This window comes from Misgurnus anguillicaudatus, chromosome 24 (genome assembly GCF_027580225.2).
Source record: "Misgurnus anguillicaudatus chromosome 24, ASM2758022v2, whole genome shotgun sequence".
Classification (NCBI taxonomy): Eukaryota; Metazoa; Chordata; class Actinopteri; order Cypriniformes; family Cobitidae; genus Misgurnus; species Misgurnus anguillicaudatus.
This window is the reverse complement of record NC_073360.2, coordinates 21,418,803-21,436,295: the sequence shown is the minus strand read 5'-3', so window position 1 is coordinate 21,436,295 and position 17,493 is coordinate 21,418,803. Positions and strand designations below refer to the sequence as shown.

General features: G+C 38.6%; 1 protein-coding gene across 8 annotated transcripts in view; it reads right to left on the bottom strand.

Annotated features, from left to right (window-relative positions):
• Positions 1–17,493, bottom strand: part of sez6b (seizure related 6 homolog b) — a 287,195-nt gene that overhangs the window by 15,180 nt on the left and 254,522 nt on the right. For all 8 annotated transcript variants that reach the window (XR_008642430.2, XR_008642429.2, XM_055196551.2 and 5 more), the window contains 5 exons: positions 16,789–16,957; positions 16,097–16,263; positions 12,784–12,978; positions 9,587–9,725; positions 548–744 (listed from right to left, as the gene is read on the bottom strand). Coding sequence is in view for 6 of the 8 variants with exons in the window: in XM_055196551.2 (XP_055052526.2) it covers positions 548–744; positions 9,587–9,725; positions 12,784–12,978; positions 16,097–16,263; positions 16,789–16,957 (867 nt within the window). In the remaining 2 variants the exon portion in view is untranslated. The remainder of the gene's footprint in view (positions 1–547; positions 745–9,586; positions 9,726–12,783; positions 12,979–16,096; positions 16,264–16,788; positions 16,958–17,493) is intronic.

Here is a 17,493-nt window from a genome sequence, read left to right as displayed (position 1 = left end):
GCTCCTTTAATAGTTTACCCAAAAATGAACATGTTGTTTGAAACCCCAATGTCTTTGTTTATCAGAACCCAAACAGATTTTTTTTTGTGAAATTGCCAGCTTTCTTTCAGTGCACATCCCATATGCCCAAATAGTTGTTTTAAGATCCTTACTGTGTGTAACAACTGAAACAACAGCGATATCCACAACAAGAAAGTAGAGTGAATATATTGAGGACACTATGTGAAAATATATGAGACACAAGTCGAGTGGTTATTTATTCAACACTTTTGGGTCATTCTGAAACCAAGGTGCTTACCATACACTTCCATAGTAAACCTCAAACAACCCTTTTGAAAATATCTGGGGGTTTAAATGACATAAGGTCGAGTAAATAATGACGAAATGTACATTTTTTGGATGAACTATCTATCCCTTTAAATCATTATGCATTTGGCAGTCATTTGACATAGAGTCTATCTGGAAAATTAAACATAGGATGAAACATTACCCCCCCCCCCCAAGAGATGCAGTAAAAGGGATGAGATAAAGTTAAACTGGGCATTACCGAAAAAGTGCACCACAAATCCGTTGTTGTAGCCGTAGATATTGGTTGCAGGGTCTGACTGGAACTGAATGGTGACATCAGCCATGGAGGTGTAGAGTTTGAACCGAGGACGGGAGCCACTGTACTGGCCCAATATCTTTGCAGTCAGGTCGTCACCATCATAGAAGGTCAGCAGGTCATTCTTTCCTAAGTGGAGACTGTGTGCAGATAAAACAAAAATGGTCCATTTTAGTATAAACCTTTAGCACAGACATTCAGGTCTCTTTGAAGTATCAGGACTCCTGACAGATCTCTGACCCTCTTTTTAGGTCTTCTCTTCTTGTCTAACTGTCTTTAAAGAAACAATTTCTGTTTTAATGCTTTAATACTGTTTTGGTTAAACTGTTTAGACATAGTTTGATGTGTACAATCAAAAAACACATTCAACTTACTATGAGTATAAGATTAAGATATTAAGCAGTAGATAAAACTATTACCTTGTCTCCTCTTTTATATCTGAAAAAGCCAGTGAGAGGAAATCCACAATTTCTTCGTGGCATATTCAAGAGAATCTTTATAAGGTTTATGCTTCACATTTGCTTTGTAAAGTCATAGATTTAACTCTTTTATATTCCCACCTCACAGCAAGCAATTTAATGATGACTAATAGCCTTCCAAACACAACCCGGACTAAAATAAGGCAAAATTTGGGCTATCAGTAAAAATTTAAAGGAAAACACCACAGTTTTTCAACATTTTACTATGTTCTTACCTCAACTTCGATGAATTAATACATACCTCTTTTTTCAATGCATGCACTTTTAATCTTTGTACAGCGTGTCGTGAATGTGTTAGCATTTAGCCTAGCCCCATTCATTCCTATGGCTCCAAACAAAAGTTTTATTTTGTGCCACCATACTTACTTGTGTAACTACTCATGTAACAGTCTTTAAATAGGAAAAACATGGAAGTGTTTGATGGCTTCTAAATTCATCCCAGTTTGGAGCCATAGAAATGAATGGGGCTAGGCTAAATGCTAACACATCCACAACGTGCTGTTCAAAGATTAAGTGCACGCATTGGAAAAAGATATGTATGTATTAATTTGTCTAAGTTGAGGTAAGAACATAGTAAAATATTGAAAAACGGTGGAGTTTTCCTTTAACAGACATCTAACCATAGCCCAAAAATAAATGAAAAATAAATTTGCTTACATGATGGATTATCATACATCTCACAAGTTATTTTGGCAAAAATGACATGTAACCAAATTCAAGGTTATTTTGGTTAAAAGTGGATTAGTCATAGCCGGACTATATCGGGTCTAAAGTTTACCTACACAGTAAAATGTCAGCTTTTGCTTGCAGGGTTTTTAGCAATAGAGATCTGTGAGCAGAATAAAGCCTTGTTTATGTGTGCTAGAAAGCATCACTGAAAATTGTATTCATATTGATAAACCCTTTCATTTCGGGATTATAAACGTGTCACACAAACACACAGCACTTACATTCAATACAACTGTGATCGCCAGAAACATTGCCAGTTTTCCAGCACCCGCCTAACTGTAATCAATAAAATTAATCACAATTTTCTTTTTGATCAATATATTTCAGATTGCATGAAACAAAAATGTGATGTTTTAAAGTCTGGCCAATACAATATGACCTTCAAGAACTATTTGAAATTCCTTCAAGAAACCTGACAACCTTGCATAAAAGTGACAAAAGAGCTTGGACTACAATAGAACTGTCATCAAATGAAAAGTGTTACCTTGGCACGTTCAATTCCCATCATCTTCCACACCGCAGTACCAGAATGTGCCACAAATAATTGCCCCATATTAGAAGGGGGCCGGCTTTTGAGATATATAGAGCTATACCACAATGCATACAATTATATCTCTATGTGACTGTGTGGTTCTGTATTCTGGCTGACATCTAACAGAACCAGACGGTGTGGCCAATCGTGAGTGTGATTCAGTCAGACATACACAGTCTATCTTGTCACTAATTAATCACAAGTGAACAGTAATGGAAGTCATTACTGAAGTGAGGGGAATAATTCATCATCTCTGTTCTGCTATAGCAAGAGGCAGAACGATTACATTCAGGCAAAATGAAGACAGCAAGTTTAGGTTATAGCGCACGCACACACATATGCCTACATGCATGAGCCAAACGGATTGGATGTATATTATTCAAGTGTCAACAACCCTGTAATGCGGTTTGCCTCTGGCCGCTGGAGACCCCGCGCATCTTCTTTTGCTTGCAGATGGATCTGAACCAAAACAGCCCTTGACACAGGAGAGTGAAACTGTGTCAGCCCTTATTGGATTTGTTGTGATAAAGTTAAACAAGCCTTTGCGTAGCAGCACACCGTATCTGCCGAGAAAAATCAATCATGCTTTCCATTTGCTGGCAGTAATTTCATTTTGTTTAATCACAAAAACAGGCTCAGCTTGACTTGGCCAACAACACAGCTGCCATCAGAATGCATTAAAGTCTCATATAGAGCTCACAGTCACATCGTTCACAACTAAGCACAACGAGAGGGAAAGGACAAATGCGGGCCTATTAAAAAGGAAGCAACAAATAATTTTCATTTGGGTTTACACTCTCTGAATCTTAACGGGAAAGACACCCAAAAATAAAAATGTAATCATTTACTCACCCTCACACAATCTATCTGTTCTGCCGAACACAAAGCGAGATATTCTGAAGAATCTTCGTAACCTAACAGATAAGGGGAACCATTCACTTCCACAGTATTATTTTTTCCTACTGTGAAAGTCAATGGTGCCTCAGTTTTGAATTAAAAAACAAACATTCTTCAAAATCCATCCCTTTGTGTTTAGCAGAACAAAGAGATTATATAAGGGTAAGTAAATGATGACAGAATTAGAATTTTTCTGTAAACTATACCTTTAAAGTTGATAAAAAACATATTTTTGCAGGCAGTTGTCTGTGCATGTCGAAGCTTGTGAGTGGGCAACCAAAGTTTGAGTCAGATTTACCCTATGGCTTCTTAAACTGTCCTACACAATGTCTTGATATATTTTAGCTGGTTTCACAGTGTGTAGGCATAAGGATGCATTTGATTCTGTTTGCAGGAAAGATAAATACAAGTATTTTCCATCTGTTGTGTTTTATTGGAAAAATAACCCATAATGAACCATTATCTGTCAAGCAATCCAAGCCTATCTGTACCTATCTGTAATTCACATGGTTGACTGATATACATGGGCATAACTGAGAACAACAGTATGCGTCACAGTGAACAAACTTTAAACCGCATAGAAAAGCTCTTCTCCTTCCCCCTCCACTTATATTTAACTACCTGAATGTATGACTGCAATGCTGGAAAAATATTTCAAATCAAATCCCCTCTTCTGAAAGCTGGGAACGGTGAGCCTGACATAACATACCAACTGAAGCTTCACTTTCACGAAATAGTATTTGCACCCTAAAGTAAATATGCAGGTACAGGGGTGTGTGTCAATACACACCCCTAATTTATAAAAGCCCTGTAAGCATCTATCTCACGAAGCTGAGAATCTAATATTTCCAACATGCAGTGGGCTTACAGACTATAGCAATAATATGTATGAGTGACTCCACATGGTATAAAACCCACTGCAGAGCCACAGGAGACCACAGGTTGGCCTTTGGTCCACATCCATTTGTTTAAAATAGACTCAGGACAAAAGCAGCAAATTAACACGGGGCTTTTCTGAAATGAAAGCGGATAAGCATCAGTTGCTTTGGTATGAAAAGCCATACAGTGTTGGCTCTGGGGTAAGACAGACAAACAGAGAAGGCTAAACTTTCATTTGGATTGTAAACATTTTCAGAGAGACTTGCAGAAGATGAGGATTTCTACAAATAAAGAAGGAAAATGAGTTCTTCGGTTTTTGCACAGTTCTTCTTAATTAGAAAGTTAAATATTGGTCTGGGTTCTGGCTCGGTGCCTGAGGGGATGAAACGGCCTTGATTTATTACCAGCCTGTTAATGCCTGTGACTCTCTGAGGGACAGTGCACACAAGCACAATACAGAGCCACGCAGTCCAGCCAAGAGCAGACCAATGCCAAAAAACAAACAAACAAAGAAATATATGTGCAATGGAAGAAATATAAACAGAATACACAATCAAGACCTCACGGTCAATTACGACTGTATCTCATTTGAATGAATTTCATAACAGATGCAAGACGTTACATTGTTGGATGTTCAATCTACGATGTATTCTTATGCACTGCATAGCTTCTTCAAACATGACCCCATTGACATGGAACAAAATTTGCATCAGTCCTGCCATAAGTCAGATTTTAGGGATAAGGAATCATCTTAAAGGATTAGTCAATTTTCTTAAAAAAAAAAAAAAATCCAGATAATTTACACACCACCATGTCATCCAAAATGTTGATGTCTGTCTTTGTTCAGTCGAGAAGAAATTATGTTTTTTGGGGAAAATATTCCAGGAATTTTCTCATTTTAATGGATTTTAATGGACCCTAATACTTAACAGTTTTAATGCAGTTTAAAATTGCAGTTTCAAAATAATCTAAACGATCTCAAATGAGGCACAAGGGTCTTATCTAACGAAACGATAGAAAATATGCACTTTAAAACCACAACTTCTCGTCTTCCTCCGGCTGTGTGATGATTCAGCGCGACCTCACGTAATTGCGTAATGACGTCAAAAGGTCACGTATTACATATATGAAATGCACATTTGGGAACCATTTTAAACAATAAACTGACACAACGACATTAATTAGTATCATTCGACATACAACAACGTCGGAACGGTCCTCTTTCTCCACACTTGGGCGTAGTTTCTCATACATCATCCGTGACCTCTTGGCGTGATGACGTATTACTTGAGGTCGTGCTGGCGAGTCACAGAACCAGGGGAAGATGAGAAGTTGTGGTTTAAAAGTGCATATTTTTTATTTTTCATGCCAAAAATGACAATCGTTTCGCTAAATAAGACCCTTATGCCTCTTTTGGGATCGTTTAGAGTTCTTGAAACTGCACTTTTAAACTGCATTAAAACTGTTAAGTGTTGGGGTCCATTAAAGTCCATTAAAATGAGAAAAATCCTGGAATGTTTTCTATAAAAAAACATAATTTCTTTTTGACTGAACAAAAAAACATCAACATTTTGGATGACATGGTGGTGAGTAAATTTTTTTTAAGAAAACGGACTAATCCTTTAATAAACTGTTACTAGTAAAACTATGTACATCTTTGCCAAATAAAGTCACTTTTTATCATTGTGGCATTATGTTAAAGAGCAACTATGTTCCGATTCACGATTTTTCATTTTCTTTGATGTTTAAGTGTGTATTAGTAACGATATAACGATATGCAAAAGGTACAAACCCCAAAGTACACGATGACGCGTCTCCAATGTAAATCTCTTTTCTTGGACTACAACAAACACGGATTGTAGGCAACAGTTTACTTCCTGGGATTGGTGATGTAGACAAGACCGACATTATCATAATTCCTCCCGTTTGGACTCACAGCCTGTAAGTTAACTTGTGTGTTTTAACCATAAACCACAAGAACACATTGTATTTAACCAAATACACAAAATTACGTTGTTTTTTTAGCAATGAAATAGGTGCACTTTCTAAATGTTTTACCAAAATTTTACTAAAGCAACATTCTGATATACAGTATGGGATGCTGGTACAGGAACAACCTAGTAGGCTAAAGTTGTGCACTAGACTTCCAGCAGGGGGCAGTAGAAGGCACTCATACAATGCCAGGACTTATTGATGTGGTCTCATATACCCAAAATTCTCTAGGTCAGTGCTTCCCAATCCTGGTCTTCCAGCACCCCCAGAAAGTTTTAGATGTTCCTTATTTAACACACCTGATTTAACTCATCAGCTTGTTATGGAGACATGTTTACAATTTTGGAAGGAGGCTGATAAGTCGAATCAGGTGTTTTAAATAAGGAGACATCTAAAACTTTCTGGGAGGGGGTGCTCGTGGACCAGGATTGGAAAGCACTGCTCTAAGTCTACCAATGGCTGTATGCAGGTGTGCCAGCTGTCACCTGTGCACCGTCCTCCCCCTCCTCACCGTACGGCACAACAGAGTGAGAAACCCTCCTGTTAAATGAATTCATCAGCCTTCATTACGCCCTACGTTCTCAGGTAATTGGGAGTGCGCTGTACATTGATGAATGATTACAGAGGACTGGATGCAAATTCATTACCTGGCTAAAATGTTCTTACAGCCTTGTAATGAGCTTCCAGCAGTGGACGAGACCCTGATTTTATTCAAAAAGCACCTCCATAGCTATAAAGACTTGTGAGTCAATGATCGCATTTTAGATGCATGCATGCATATAAGGACAAACCCCATTTTGCTTAATAATTAAATCGGCTGCAGGAGTGCCAGATCTCTATTTTTCTCTCTCACTGGGCTTAACAGCTGTCCCCACCTCCTTCCTGGCTCATTTTTCCTGTCTATACATCTCATTTGACTCGCCTGGTTGATCATGTCCCATATGTGCTTTGACAAATGCGGTCGTTTAAAGATTATAAGGGTGGAGGCTTTACAGTGAACCAGAATGATCACAGCCACACCTGGGACAATCCACCTTTTGGCACCTCCATCATTAATTCCCTATCTACTGTACATAGTAAGACGTGAGATGAGTATATTATGTAAAATCACGCGGCCTCTGTAGCGTTTATTGCTGGCAAAGAACATCCAGCAATCTCAAATTTTGTTTGCCATCTCCCTCCATTACCTCCACCACAAACTAAATGGAAAATTAATTATGTTGACTGCATCTCCAGCCAAACATTCAAGACGTAATTTATTACACAGTCACACAATGTAGCGCTGCAGTTGGGACACTCGGAATGAGGGAGAGAGAAAATATGACAAATGCAAAAGGAGCCATATGCAAATGAGCGAATCTTAATTAAGGAAGCCAAATTATTAAATGCATGAATAATCTATCTGGGTCTAACAAAGCAAGGTCTCGTGTTTTGTGCCTCACCTGACGAAGCAATCGCACTCAACACTTGTTTTTCTCCTCACATAATTGATTTCACATTTAAAAAAACATCCAATAAATTGTTATGCAGTTCGGTTTATTAACCTTTATTCAGTAGTTAGTCGCGCTCCATTATTTTGATTGGGCGGCATTCCCAAGAGTGCTAATATTTGGTATAACAGTACTGGGATTTCTATCACCTGGTGCTTTTGGCTTTGAATAAACAGCTACATTTAATATTATTTATAAAAAAGCAATATGCAATTATGTTTCTGTTCTGAAAATTACAAGGTGTGATTCAGCATCGCACTTCTTTATCTCCCATCTCTTTAACTTTCACTCTCAATTCCCTGTTCGGCACTTTGTTTCAAAAGGGACTCTCAGTTTCACTGTAAGAGCGGAGGATTATAATCTATCTTATGTCTCCAAGCACTTTGAGTCTCTTATCCCCCATAAGGAACTGTAGAGAAAATAACTCACTCTAGCTTGCTGTCTTTCGATCTCCTTGCCAGCACTGTTACACTGCCCAAGCTTTTTCAAAGTGCGCGAATTTAGCAAGCCTGATCGGGTATGTTCAGCACAAACAACAGAAACACTCCACCTCTTCCATGACCCTTCAGTAAAGAGTTTCGACACAACAGTCCCTACAAAACACCATCTTGTCTCTGAGCCGCAGTGGACCAGCGGTGCCACACGTATCGCAGTAATAATTGATGCAACAGAGCGAAATTTCAAATAGTTTTTTTGGGTTTAGTCAGAAGCTTCAGGCTGTCAGTTTTACTGATGTACGTTGTGGGACATCTTCAAAAAGCCATTGAAGGTCTTTGACTTGTAGGTTACGCAGTTCAATTTTAGAAAATGCCCAAAGCGGTGACGGATGTTTCTCGTGAATGAGAGCAGAATGAAGGCGAATCGGTCAGCGGGGAGAAGATGATGCAAAGAACCAGAAGATAAGATGCAATCATAGCCACACCAAGGACAAACCCAACTAACTAGTGAATGTCAGTCCTCTGCTGCTAACACATGTTTGAGGCTGTAAAAACAGAGTCAGCGTGTGATGGGTGAATGAGGACTATTATTGTTATTGCAGTATAAGTAAGTATGCGTATCAACTGCATTCACTTGGAAAGATACATTAAAGCAAACACCACCGTTTTTCAATATTTTACTATGTTCTTACCTCAACTTAGATGAATTAATACATTCCTGTCTGTTTTTGATGCATGCACTTTATCTTTGTACAGCGCGTCATGAATGTGTCAGCATTTAGCCTAGCCCCATTCATTCCTTAGAATCCAAACAGTGATGAATTTATAAGCCACCAAACACTTCAATGTTTTCCCTATTTAAAGACTGTTACATGAGTAGTTACACGAGTAAGTATGGTGGCACAAAATAAAAGGTGGTGATTTTTTAAGCGGATAAAAATGAGAAGTATATTGTATGGCGGAAGAGCACTAAGTTTGGAGCACTTCGACCTCGGCGCGCAGTAACATCATCACTCCTGACTAGTCCTCCTCTCGCTCAAACATCCGTCAATATTACTGCGCCCAAGGTCCAAGTGCTGCAAACTAAGTGTTCTTCCGCCATACAATATAGTTCTCATTTTTATCCGCTTAAAAAATTCCCACGTTTATTTTATGCCACCATACTTACTCGTATAACCTCTCATGTAACAGTCTTTAAATAAGGAAAACATGGAAGTGTTTGGTAGCTTCTAAATTCATCCCTGTTTGGATCCTAAGGAATGAATGGGGCTAGTCTAAATGCTAACACATTCACGACGCGCTGTACAAAAATTAAGTGTTCGCATTGAAAGAAGATAGGTATTTATTAATTTGTCTAAGTTGAAGTAAGAACACAGTAAAATATTAAAAAAAGGTGGTGTTTTCCTTTAAAGTTAGCTAAGGCTGCAAAAAAACTGTGAGGAGGACAAACTGCAGGATTTTGGGGGAATATAAATGTATTCAGTTCATTGTTTTTAATGGCTTGTACTGTATATAGTATAACAGCAACTACTCTTTGATTGGCTTACACTTGGATGTCCAACATGATCCTCTTGTCTTCTTCTACGTGGATCCCCCAGATGCAGTCCTGGCCCTTATCATAGGCTTCAGGCCAGTTAGGGGACAACACCACACCCGCTGAATCTGTGATCTCTCCACTGCATACAGCTGCAAAACAACCATAGACAGACAAAAGAGGTCATGTAATACTACTCTATATAAATACACTGTATATAAATAATTTGAAAATCACTTTGGGTATAAGCATTTACTAAATGCATAAAGCAACACTTGAACTTGATGCAAATCTTCATCTGCAATTGCTGTTTTTTTATTGTTGATCTGGACCTATGGTGATCTAAAGCTACGTTTACATGGAAATGATCTGAAAAGAAACTGCAAAAGTGGTGTTGCGTTATCCCTTTATATTCCGTGTTTATACGATCGTTTTGAGGGGGAAATCTGCGTGCATATGGTGATGCAAAAGTGTGTGATATTCGATGTAGTATGCACTCCAGGCGGCTAGGTGGCAATGTGAAGCACCAACACCAAGTCCGTGTGCCTGCGTACAACCTTCTTCCTGGTTCTTCCAGGTCTCGTCAAAAGCCGTCTGGTTTGCCTCCGACAAATTGGTTTCACTGAGGTAATTAATGCGCTTTCTCTGATCAGTAATACTAGCTGTGAATATTTCGTACAACTGCTGGAAAGACTTGTATATTTATCAGAGCTGCTATGGCAACTTGAAGGTCCGATGTATGGAAATAATTCGGCATGTTTGTTGTTATTTTCCTGAACTGGCGCATGCCTGTGACGTAAACGCGTAGGCAACGAGAGCCACCGTGAGCAGACTTTTGCGTTTTTACTCTTTAGACGAGAACGTGACGGTAGATCGTTTTTAAGATTTCCACTCTCGAGGGTGGTTTCACTTTTTTGCGTTTTTAAGCCCCCAAAACGCCGTCGCCGTGTAAACGAAAGGCACATCCGATAAAATATTTTTACGTTTTCACCCTCGAGCGTTCTCGTGTAAACAGGCCCTAATTCTCATCACATCTGTATTTGTTTAAAATATTAATAGTTAAAGACCACAATCATTAATGATGAAACATAAATAAAACGAACAAAGGTAAACGAAAACACATTTATTCTTGTTATAGTGTTTTGTGACACAGAGTCTCAGAACCGGAACCCAATTCTGCCCGCATTAATAATCTCGGCTTTCTGTTTTTGTTTTCCCTCTTTCCGCACCAGTACACTGGCTTAACTGGACGTAAGTACGGCTGCAAAAAGAAAAGCTGTTGTCTTGACCCTCTGCTGCAGCCGATATGATTAAATCCTTTCAATCCTGACTCTATTGTGAAGCTGGAGAAATATACTTGGGCACAGGGTCAGATAAGATGCCACCATGTGTGTGTGTGTGTGTGTGTGTGTGTGTGTGTGTGTGTGTGTGTGTGTGTGTGTGTGTGTGTGTGTGTGTGTGTGTGTGTGTGTGTGTGTGTGTGGATCAATGCTTTATAAGTGAGGTATTCTCTCACATTCTTGTAGCTTGTGCTCCTGATTCCAACCGCCATGGCTTAACGCTTTTAGCTCTGCTTTAGGCGTGTGAATGCGACTAAGAGTGTCTGAAACTCATCCAGGTGACACAGGATGTAGTGGATTACATAGAAAAGGCACTAAAGGGATGTGAGGTGCTTGTACTGTATCTGCACATGCTGCCTGTAGAGCCCTTCAGCTCTGACTAATGCAGTGAAATGTGCACGATGTTATATTAACACCTATTGACACTGACACACACACACACACACACACACACACACACACACACACACACACACACACACACACACACACACACACACACACACACACACACACACACACACACACACACAAAGGCGAAGGCGAACTCACATAGTAGTGCTCACTGTTATAATGCCTAATTCACTAAAGAAATTATGCAAATAAGACAACACACCCACAAAATGAATGGTGAATGTAATTTGCACACAAAATCTCCCATTGTGCAGGGCTCTGTGTGCTAGGTTGCAAAAGATCTCAGAGAATATGTTACTGCTCAAAGGTTGATCTTTCATATGTTGTAGCTCAGGAGTTCTCAGTTATGTTTCATATAAATATGATCAGATGTTATTTAGAAAAAAATAATAGAATATATTCAAGTGTTGGGTCAAAAAGTGACAAACCCAACCCCCTGGGTTATAATTTAACCTATGCTGGGTTGTTTTATACTGAGCCCCTAAGGTGACATTGGAGTAAAAAAAATCTAGAGTTTGGTTTCATGTGCTCACGCGAAACCTTCATGTGCGGAATTTTTTTTAAAGTTTAGTTTGTGAAACTTTCATGTGCACACGTGAAAGTGAAAGTTTAATGTGCGCAAGCGAAAGTTTCATTTGCGCACACGATATTTTCACGTACGCACGCGATACTACACTAGGTAGTTTCACATGCGCATGCAATAGTTTCACGTGCGCACGCGATACTATACTAGGTAGTTTCACATGCGCATGCGATAGTTTCAAGTGCGCACGTGAAAGTTTCGTGTGCGCACGTGAAAGCGAAAGTTTCATGTGTCCAAGCGAAAGTTTCATGTGTGCACAACATGATAGTTTCACGTACGCACGCCATACTGCACTAGATAGTTTCGCATGCGATAGTTTTACGTGTGCACGCAAAACTAAACTTTATTTACTTTTTGCTCCATGTCCCCTTAGGGGCTCTGTAGTTTTAACCTAAAATGCTGGGTTATTTTTAACCCATTGTTTGTTTAAACATAAACATTTTCTGAGTTAATTTAACCCAACGGCTGGGTTTAAAATGCCCCAGCAAATTTTTGTTGACTTTGGATTGCAGACTTGGCAAAACTAAGCTCAGTTTGTGACATTTTCTAAAACTCTAGTGGAGACATTTTTAAGATTTCTGTGTGTTTTTCTCAAAAAGAAATATGCGATAATGTTTCCATTTGGGCTCCTTTTAATCTCTTGACGTTTTAAAGAAATTATTTAGATATTAAAAATATGCCATCTGTTATTTCTCTTACATGATGCTGCAATCTGATACTGCTAATGTATCATACGACTTTTGAACCAAACCCAGGCACTCGATTTGGATTAATAATAAAACTTATTTATGACCTTTAACTTTAATCATAACACATATTTCTCTAATTTTTTTCTCTTGTTAAGTGCATCCATGTGTAAACACACATACACACCCCTGCAGGCGGGCTCAGTCTCATTCCATTGCGGGTTGCTGGGATCCATGCACTCGATGATGACGGAGCCTTGCTCCAGGGTGTAGCCAGGGTCACAGGTGAACTCCACAACTGCGTCCACAGCGTAGGTGCTGTCAGTGGCGGTGAAGTTGCCGTACTTGACGAACGGCTCGTAACAGTGCCCTGCCGCAAAAGCTGAGAGAAACACACGGACAACACTATAAATCATTTTCCCTGAGATGCACATCACGGTCCAAACACTATCACCAACCATTTGAAACAAAAAGACAACCGGTCCGCTTAGATTAGTCAAGAAACGCTTCACGTAATAATCTGTCAGAAATACAGACAAGACTGCAAAATCTGAATTTTAAAGCGATTGGAGGCAGCGGTCCGACGCAATTTGCCTGAGCCCCGTTCGGTGCTTTTACATTTGCACCAATCGAAATCCTCCTGGAGGCAAATCTTAGGTTTCGGTTGTCCTTGAAGAAGATTGTTAGTTAATCAACCTTAGCCAGACTTGCAAGGCCACTTACTGGCATACAGAAATAGAGGCGGCCTGACAATATGAATAAATGCGAATGGATAAATCCACAAAGGGAAACAACAAACTGATTCGCCTGACTGAACCGTTATTGGTGGTCGTGTTTGTTTGAGAATGTAGAATAGAGATTAGAAGGAAGGGAGGAGACTTTAGATGACAACGTTCAGACATGAGTCAACGCTGGCTTTGATGTCCCTCAGGGTCTGGCCTTATTCAGCCCTTATTGAGCCTTACATTCAGCTCTGCTTTTCTTTAAGTAAACAAAGCAATTCTGCCAATTACCAATGATCCCCCATTCCTCAATATCCACAAACGGGTGGGTGATTCTCGCGAAATTAGACTTATGAGGTGTCATGAAACATTTTGATAAAAAAGTAAATGCTATCAAAATAAGAAGCATACAGTTACAAACATCTCTTCATGTAATATTTTGCACATGATTTCAAATGACATCATACAAACAAATTTTGTTGTTTTTTCCACATTTAAGGGGAAAATTTTCATTACCGCAACGTGTCCATGACTATATTTGGGTTCTTTGACATGGAAATATTTATAATTAAAAAATCTTAAAAATAAAAAGCTTCAGTGTATGTTATACTATAAACATTTACAGTAAAGAAACATGTGGTATTTGGTGATCATTGGTAAATGTAGAGAAAATAATAAGGAATATAAATGTGTCCAAGACCAATTTTCTCATCCTCCGCAACAATTTTCATTCATTGTTTAAGCCCTCAAGGTACAAATATTTTCAAAAAAAAAAAAAAAAAGTTGGAAGGGACATAATTGACTGTGACACTCAAGATGGCTACCAGGTAAGCAGTTCTTATTTTTTCTCTCCAGATAAAAGTTACATTTTGTTTGTCATAGTACCTAGACAACTTTTTAGTTTTCATTACCGAAACATGAGTTTGTAAATGCATATATTTAATGTAATATCATGTTGCGGTAATGATCATTTTTGATAATGATAATCTAAAAAATGTAAATAATTCTAAAGGAAATATGTTTTAAATCCTCTAAAAATAATGGTTATAGTAAGTTCAGAACTTAATCTTATATGTGCAACAAAAAAATAGCTTCAAGGGCTTTTTAAAAATTCTGATGCTGGACACCTTCTAAATCTGGATTTTGTGAGAATCACCCAGATGTATTATTCAGCTTGGGTACATTCTCTATAAGTAAAATTTAGCTATTTTAATCATACTTTCATTATCTCCGACATAACAACAGTATTAATCATAGTTTAGATGCCTTCAACATGAACGTAAGATTGATATGGAAATATGCAGTCAATAACTGAATGTGCATCTTCTGTTGTTGCCATGAGGAAAACCATAATGGAAATTTGACCATTACATTTGACTAATGTCATTCAACTACATTTTACATCCTCTAAAGAAAATGTAAGCATTGCCTCTCAAATACAAAATTGGTGGCAATAGTTTATAGTCTTGTGGGTGCTTATCAAATGTTAGGGAGGTGCAAGTCCTTAGATATGACAAAACAAACCTACAATCTAAAGTATTGGCAATAAAAACACATGGCAGCTCATATATGTTTTACGAGGTGGCTAATACGTACTCCCATATTTGTTCGTTTTATATCATTTGTATTCACCCCTGTGATGTTGTGGTTAGGGGTGGGGTTTCATTATTGCTTTTTCTAATAATCGTAAGTTTTTATTTATACCATTCACTTCGTAAGAATTCATATGAATTAGTCAACTTGTAAAATACATGCAAGATCAAGCTGGCAATATTTATGATGACGCACAATCAAGCATCTCTAATTGTAGAATCAATGCATAAATTCTTCTTGAGAAGACAGAAGTTATCTATTTGTATTCATATTTATTCATTACACAGATTTATGCAATTTCTTTTTAAGTTGAAAGAGACTTTTAAAAGTCTTTGTGTCTTTTCTGGAACACAAGAGTGAAGTTGCTCACCAGCGTACTGAAATCAAGAATTTTGTTAATGAATTTTTACTTAGAAAAACTATTAAGATCTGAACGCTCTGCCTGGTGTGAAATTCAGAGAGGTATCATGAACCCAAGCAGACAAGATGCATTGTTACGGGTTGCAGTGAAGGCACATTAGTATATTGTTGATAGCGTAATCCGATTGTGCCACGGTAAATGAGATTACATTGATCTCACTGGATAATAATCACAAGTTACTGAGGTGTGCATGACATCCCTGTGAACAAAAAGCAACTGCGTGCATTGCACTGACCTGTCAAGGGGATAGGAATACGATGCTTGTACAAAAAAAACAATAATGCGTTTTTCCAGTTAAAATTCATCATAATGACCTTGCTGAAATGCATTTGCCTGGTTCATTCGATTTCCATTTCATTTTATCTGAATAAATCTTATTTCAAGGGAAGCACAGGGGAGAAATGATCTTCGGCGTGAATCGAAGGTACAAACGTTGTCTCCACCCAGAACCCAGAGGCTTTGAACAGGAAATGTGTTCTTCAAACAAAGTTTGAACTCTGTAATCGTTACCATCTATTGTCCTGCTTAGAGATAATGCAACGTAGGATGAGACATTGGCTGGTAAATTCAGTGCCATAATGTCTTATGACCCCAAAATGTGATTTTGATTTCAGATGCTCCCTGCTGTAACAATCATCTAAAGAACGGACCAATCAGCCTCCTGCACAGAATCACAGCGGAGTGCTGGTTCACATGCTGCAGGCTGGTTTACGCAGATGAAAATGTAAAAAGCATTTACTATCTGCACCTGTGTTGCTCTGTACCTTCATATCTGATGGCAACCCCGGTGTTGGTGCCAATGCCATCCGTCGTAAACTCCACAAAAAGATGCCTGGAGGTGCTGACGATACCTTCGTTCGGCAGATATTCCACCTCGTATGAGTCATACAGTATAGTCGAATCAATGTGGTTTCCATCTTTGATGAGGAACCTGTGGATGTAAACAGCACATAGGCAGTAAATATCTATGAAGAGATCTGTTTGGCAGCAGACGTAACGTTCCTCAGAATTCTCGTACTGTCTTTTGGCAGTTTGCATAATAATTGCCTGATATGATTTTGAATAGCTGAGCAGCAAGTGACCTCATTAAAAGTCCATTTGTTAGCAAAGCCTGCAGAAAAAGCGGATACAGCTAATAAAAATAACTTAATCCCCCTCCTGAGGCCCGGGAGTGCGCTCTAATCGCTCTCTCCGCGCCTGCACGAGGGGATTTGATTATTCTAAATTATTTTAAAGGGAAGCAAGTGTCTGATCTCAAAACTTTCATCTACTTTCACCCGCGCTCGCGCAGCTGTTCGTATCATGCCTCGCTCTCCCCGTGCCAGATAATGCCCTTGTAAGCGGCAACACATTTGGAGTGTGACTGCTTGGAGAAAAGACACTGTTTGTTTTTGAACGTCAGATAATGAATGAATGTAAAAATCTGAATGCAGAGAGACAGATTTCATGCACAGACCTGTCATCGTCTTCGGCAAGGGCCACCTTCTCAAAGTGCATGTGGAGCCGTTCGCCCTCGGGCGCCTCAAGGATCCAATGGCAGGTCAGATTGTTGCTGTAGTTGCCAGGGAAACCAGGGGACACGATGCGACCGAGAGTGGCATTCTTTAGCATCCCCCCGCAGGACACTGTGAAGTTGGAGATAAAAGGAGACAGGTGATGTTAAGAAGGTAAGAGAGAGTTTAGGGGTGGAGTGACATAACAGAGCTGCAGAAAACAGCATGACACAAGAGAACTTGTAAACAGGTAATTTTACTTTTAAAAGTAACACATTATAATATCATTATTATGACATACATATTACTTTTTATGGAAAGTGAAGTGTTCAATATGAGCCCTAAATGGTGAAGGAAGATTGCATGGGTAAATAAATTAAATTAAGTTTATTTCTTAAGTTATTGATTTAAGTTCGGGAGGAGCATGGTCATGTGATCCATCTAGGGATGCTTAATGATTAATCGCGATTACTCTATAACAGAATAAAAGTTTTTGTTTACATCATATATGTGTGTGAACTGTGTATAATAATTATGTATATATAAATATGCAAACATGCATGTATAATTTTAAGAATATATATATATATATATATTATATATATAATATAAATGATACATAAATATACAAATGTATATACACATGTAAACATTTCTTAAATATATAC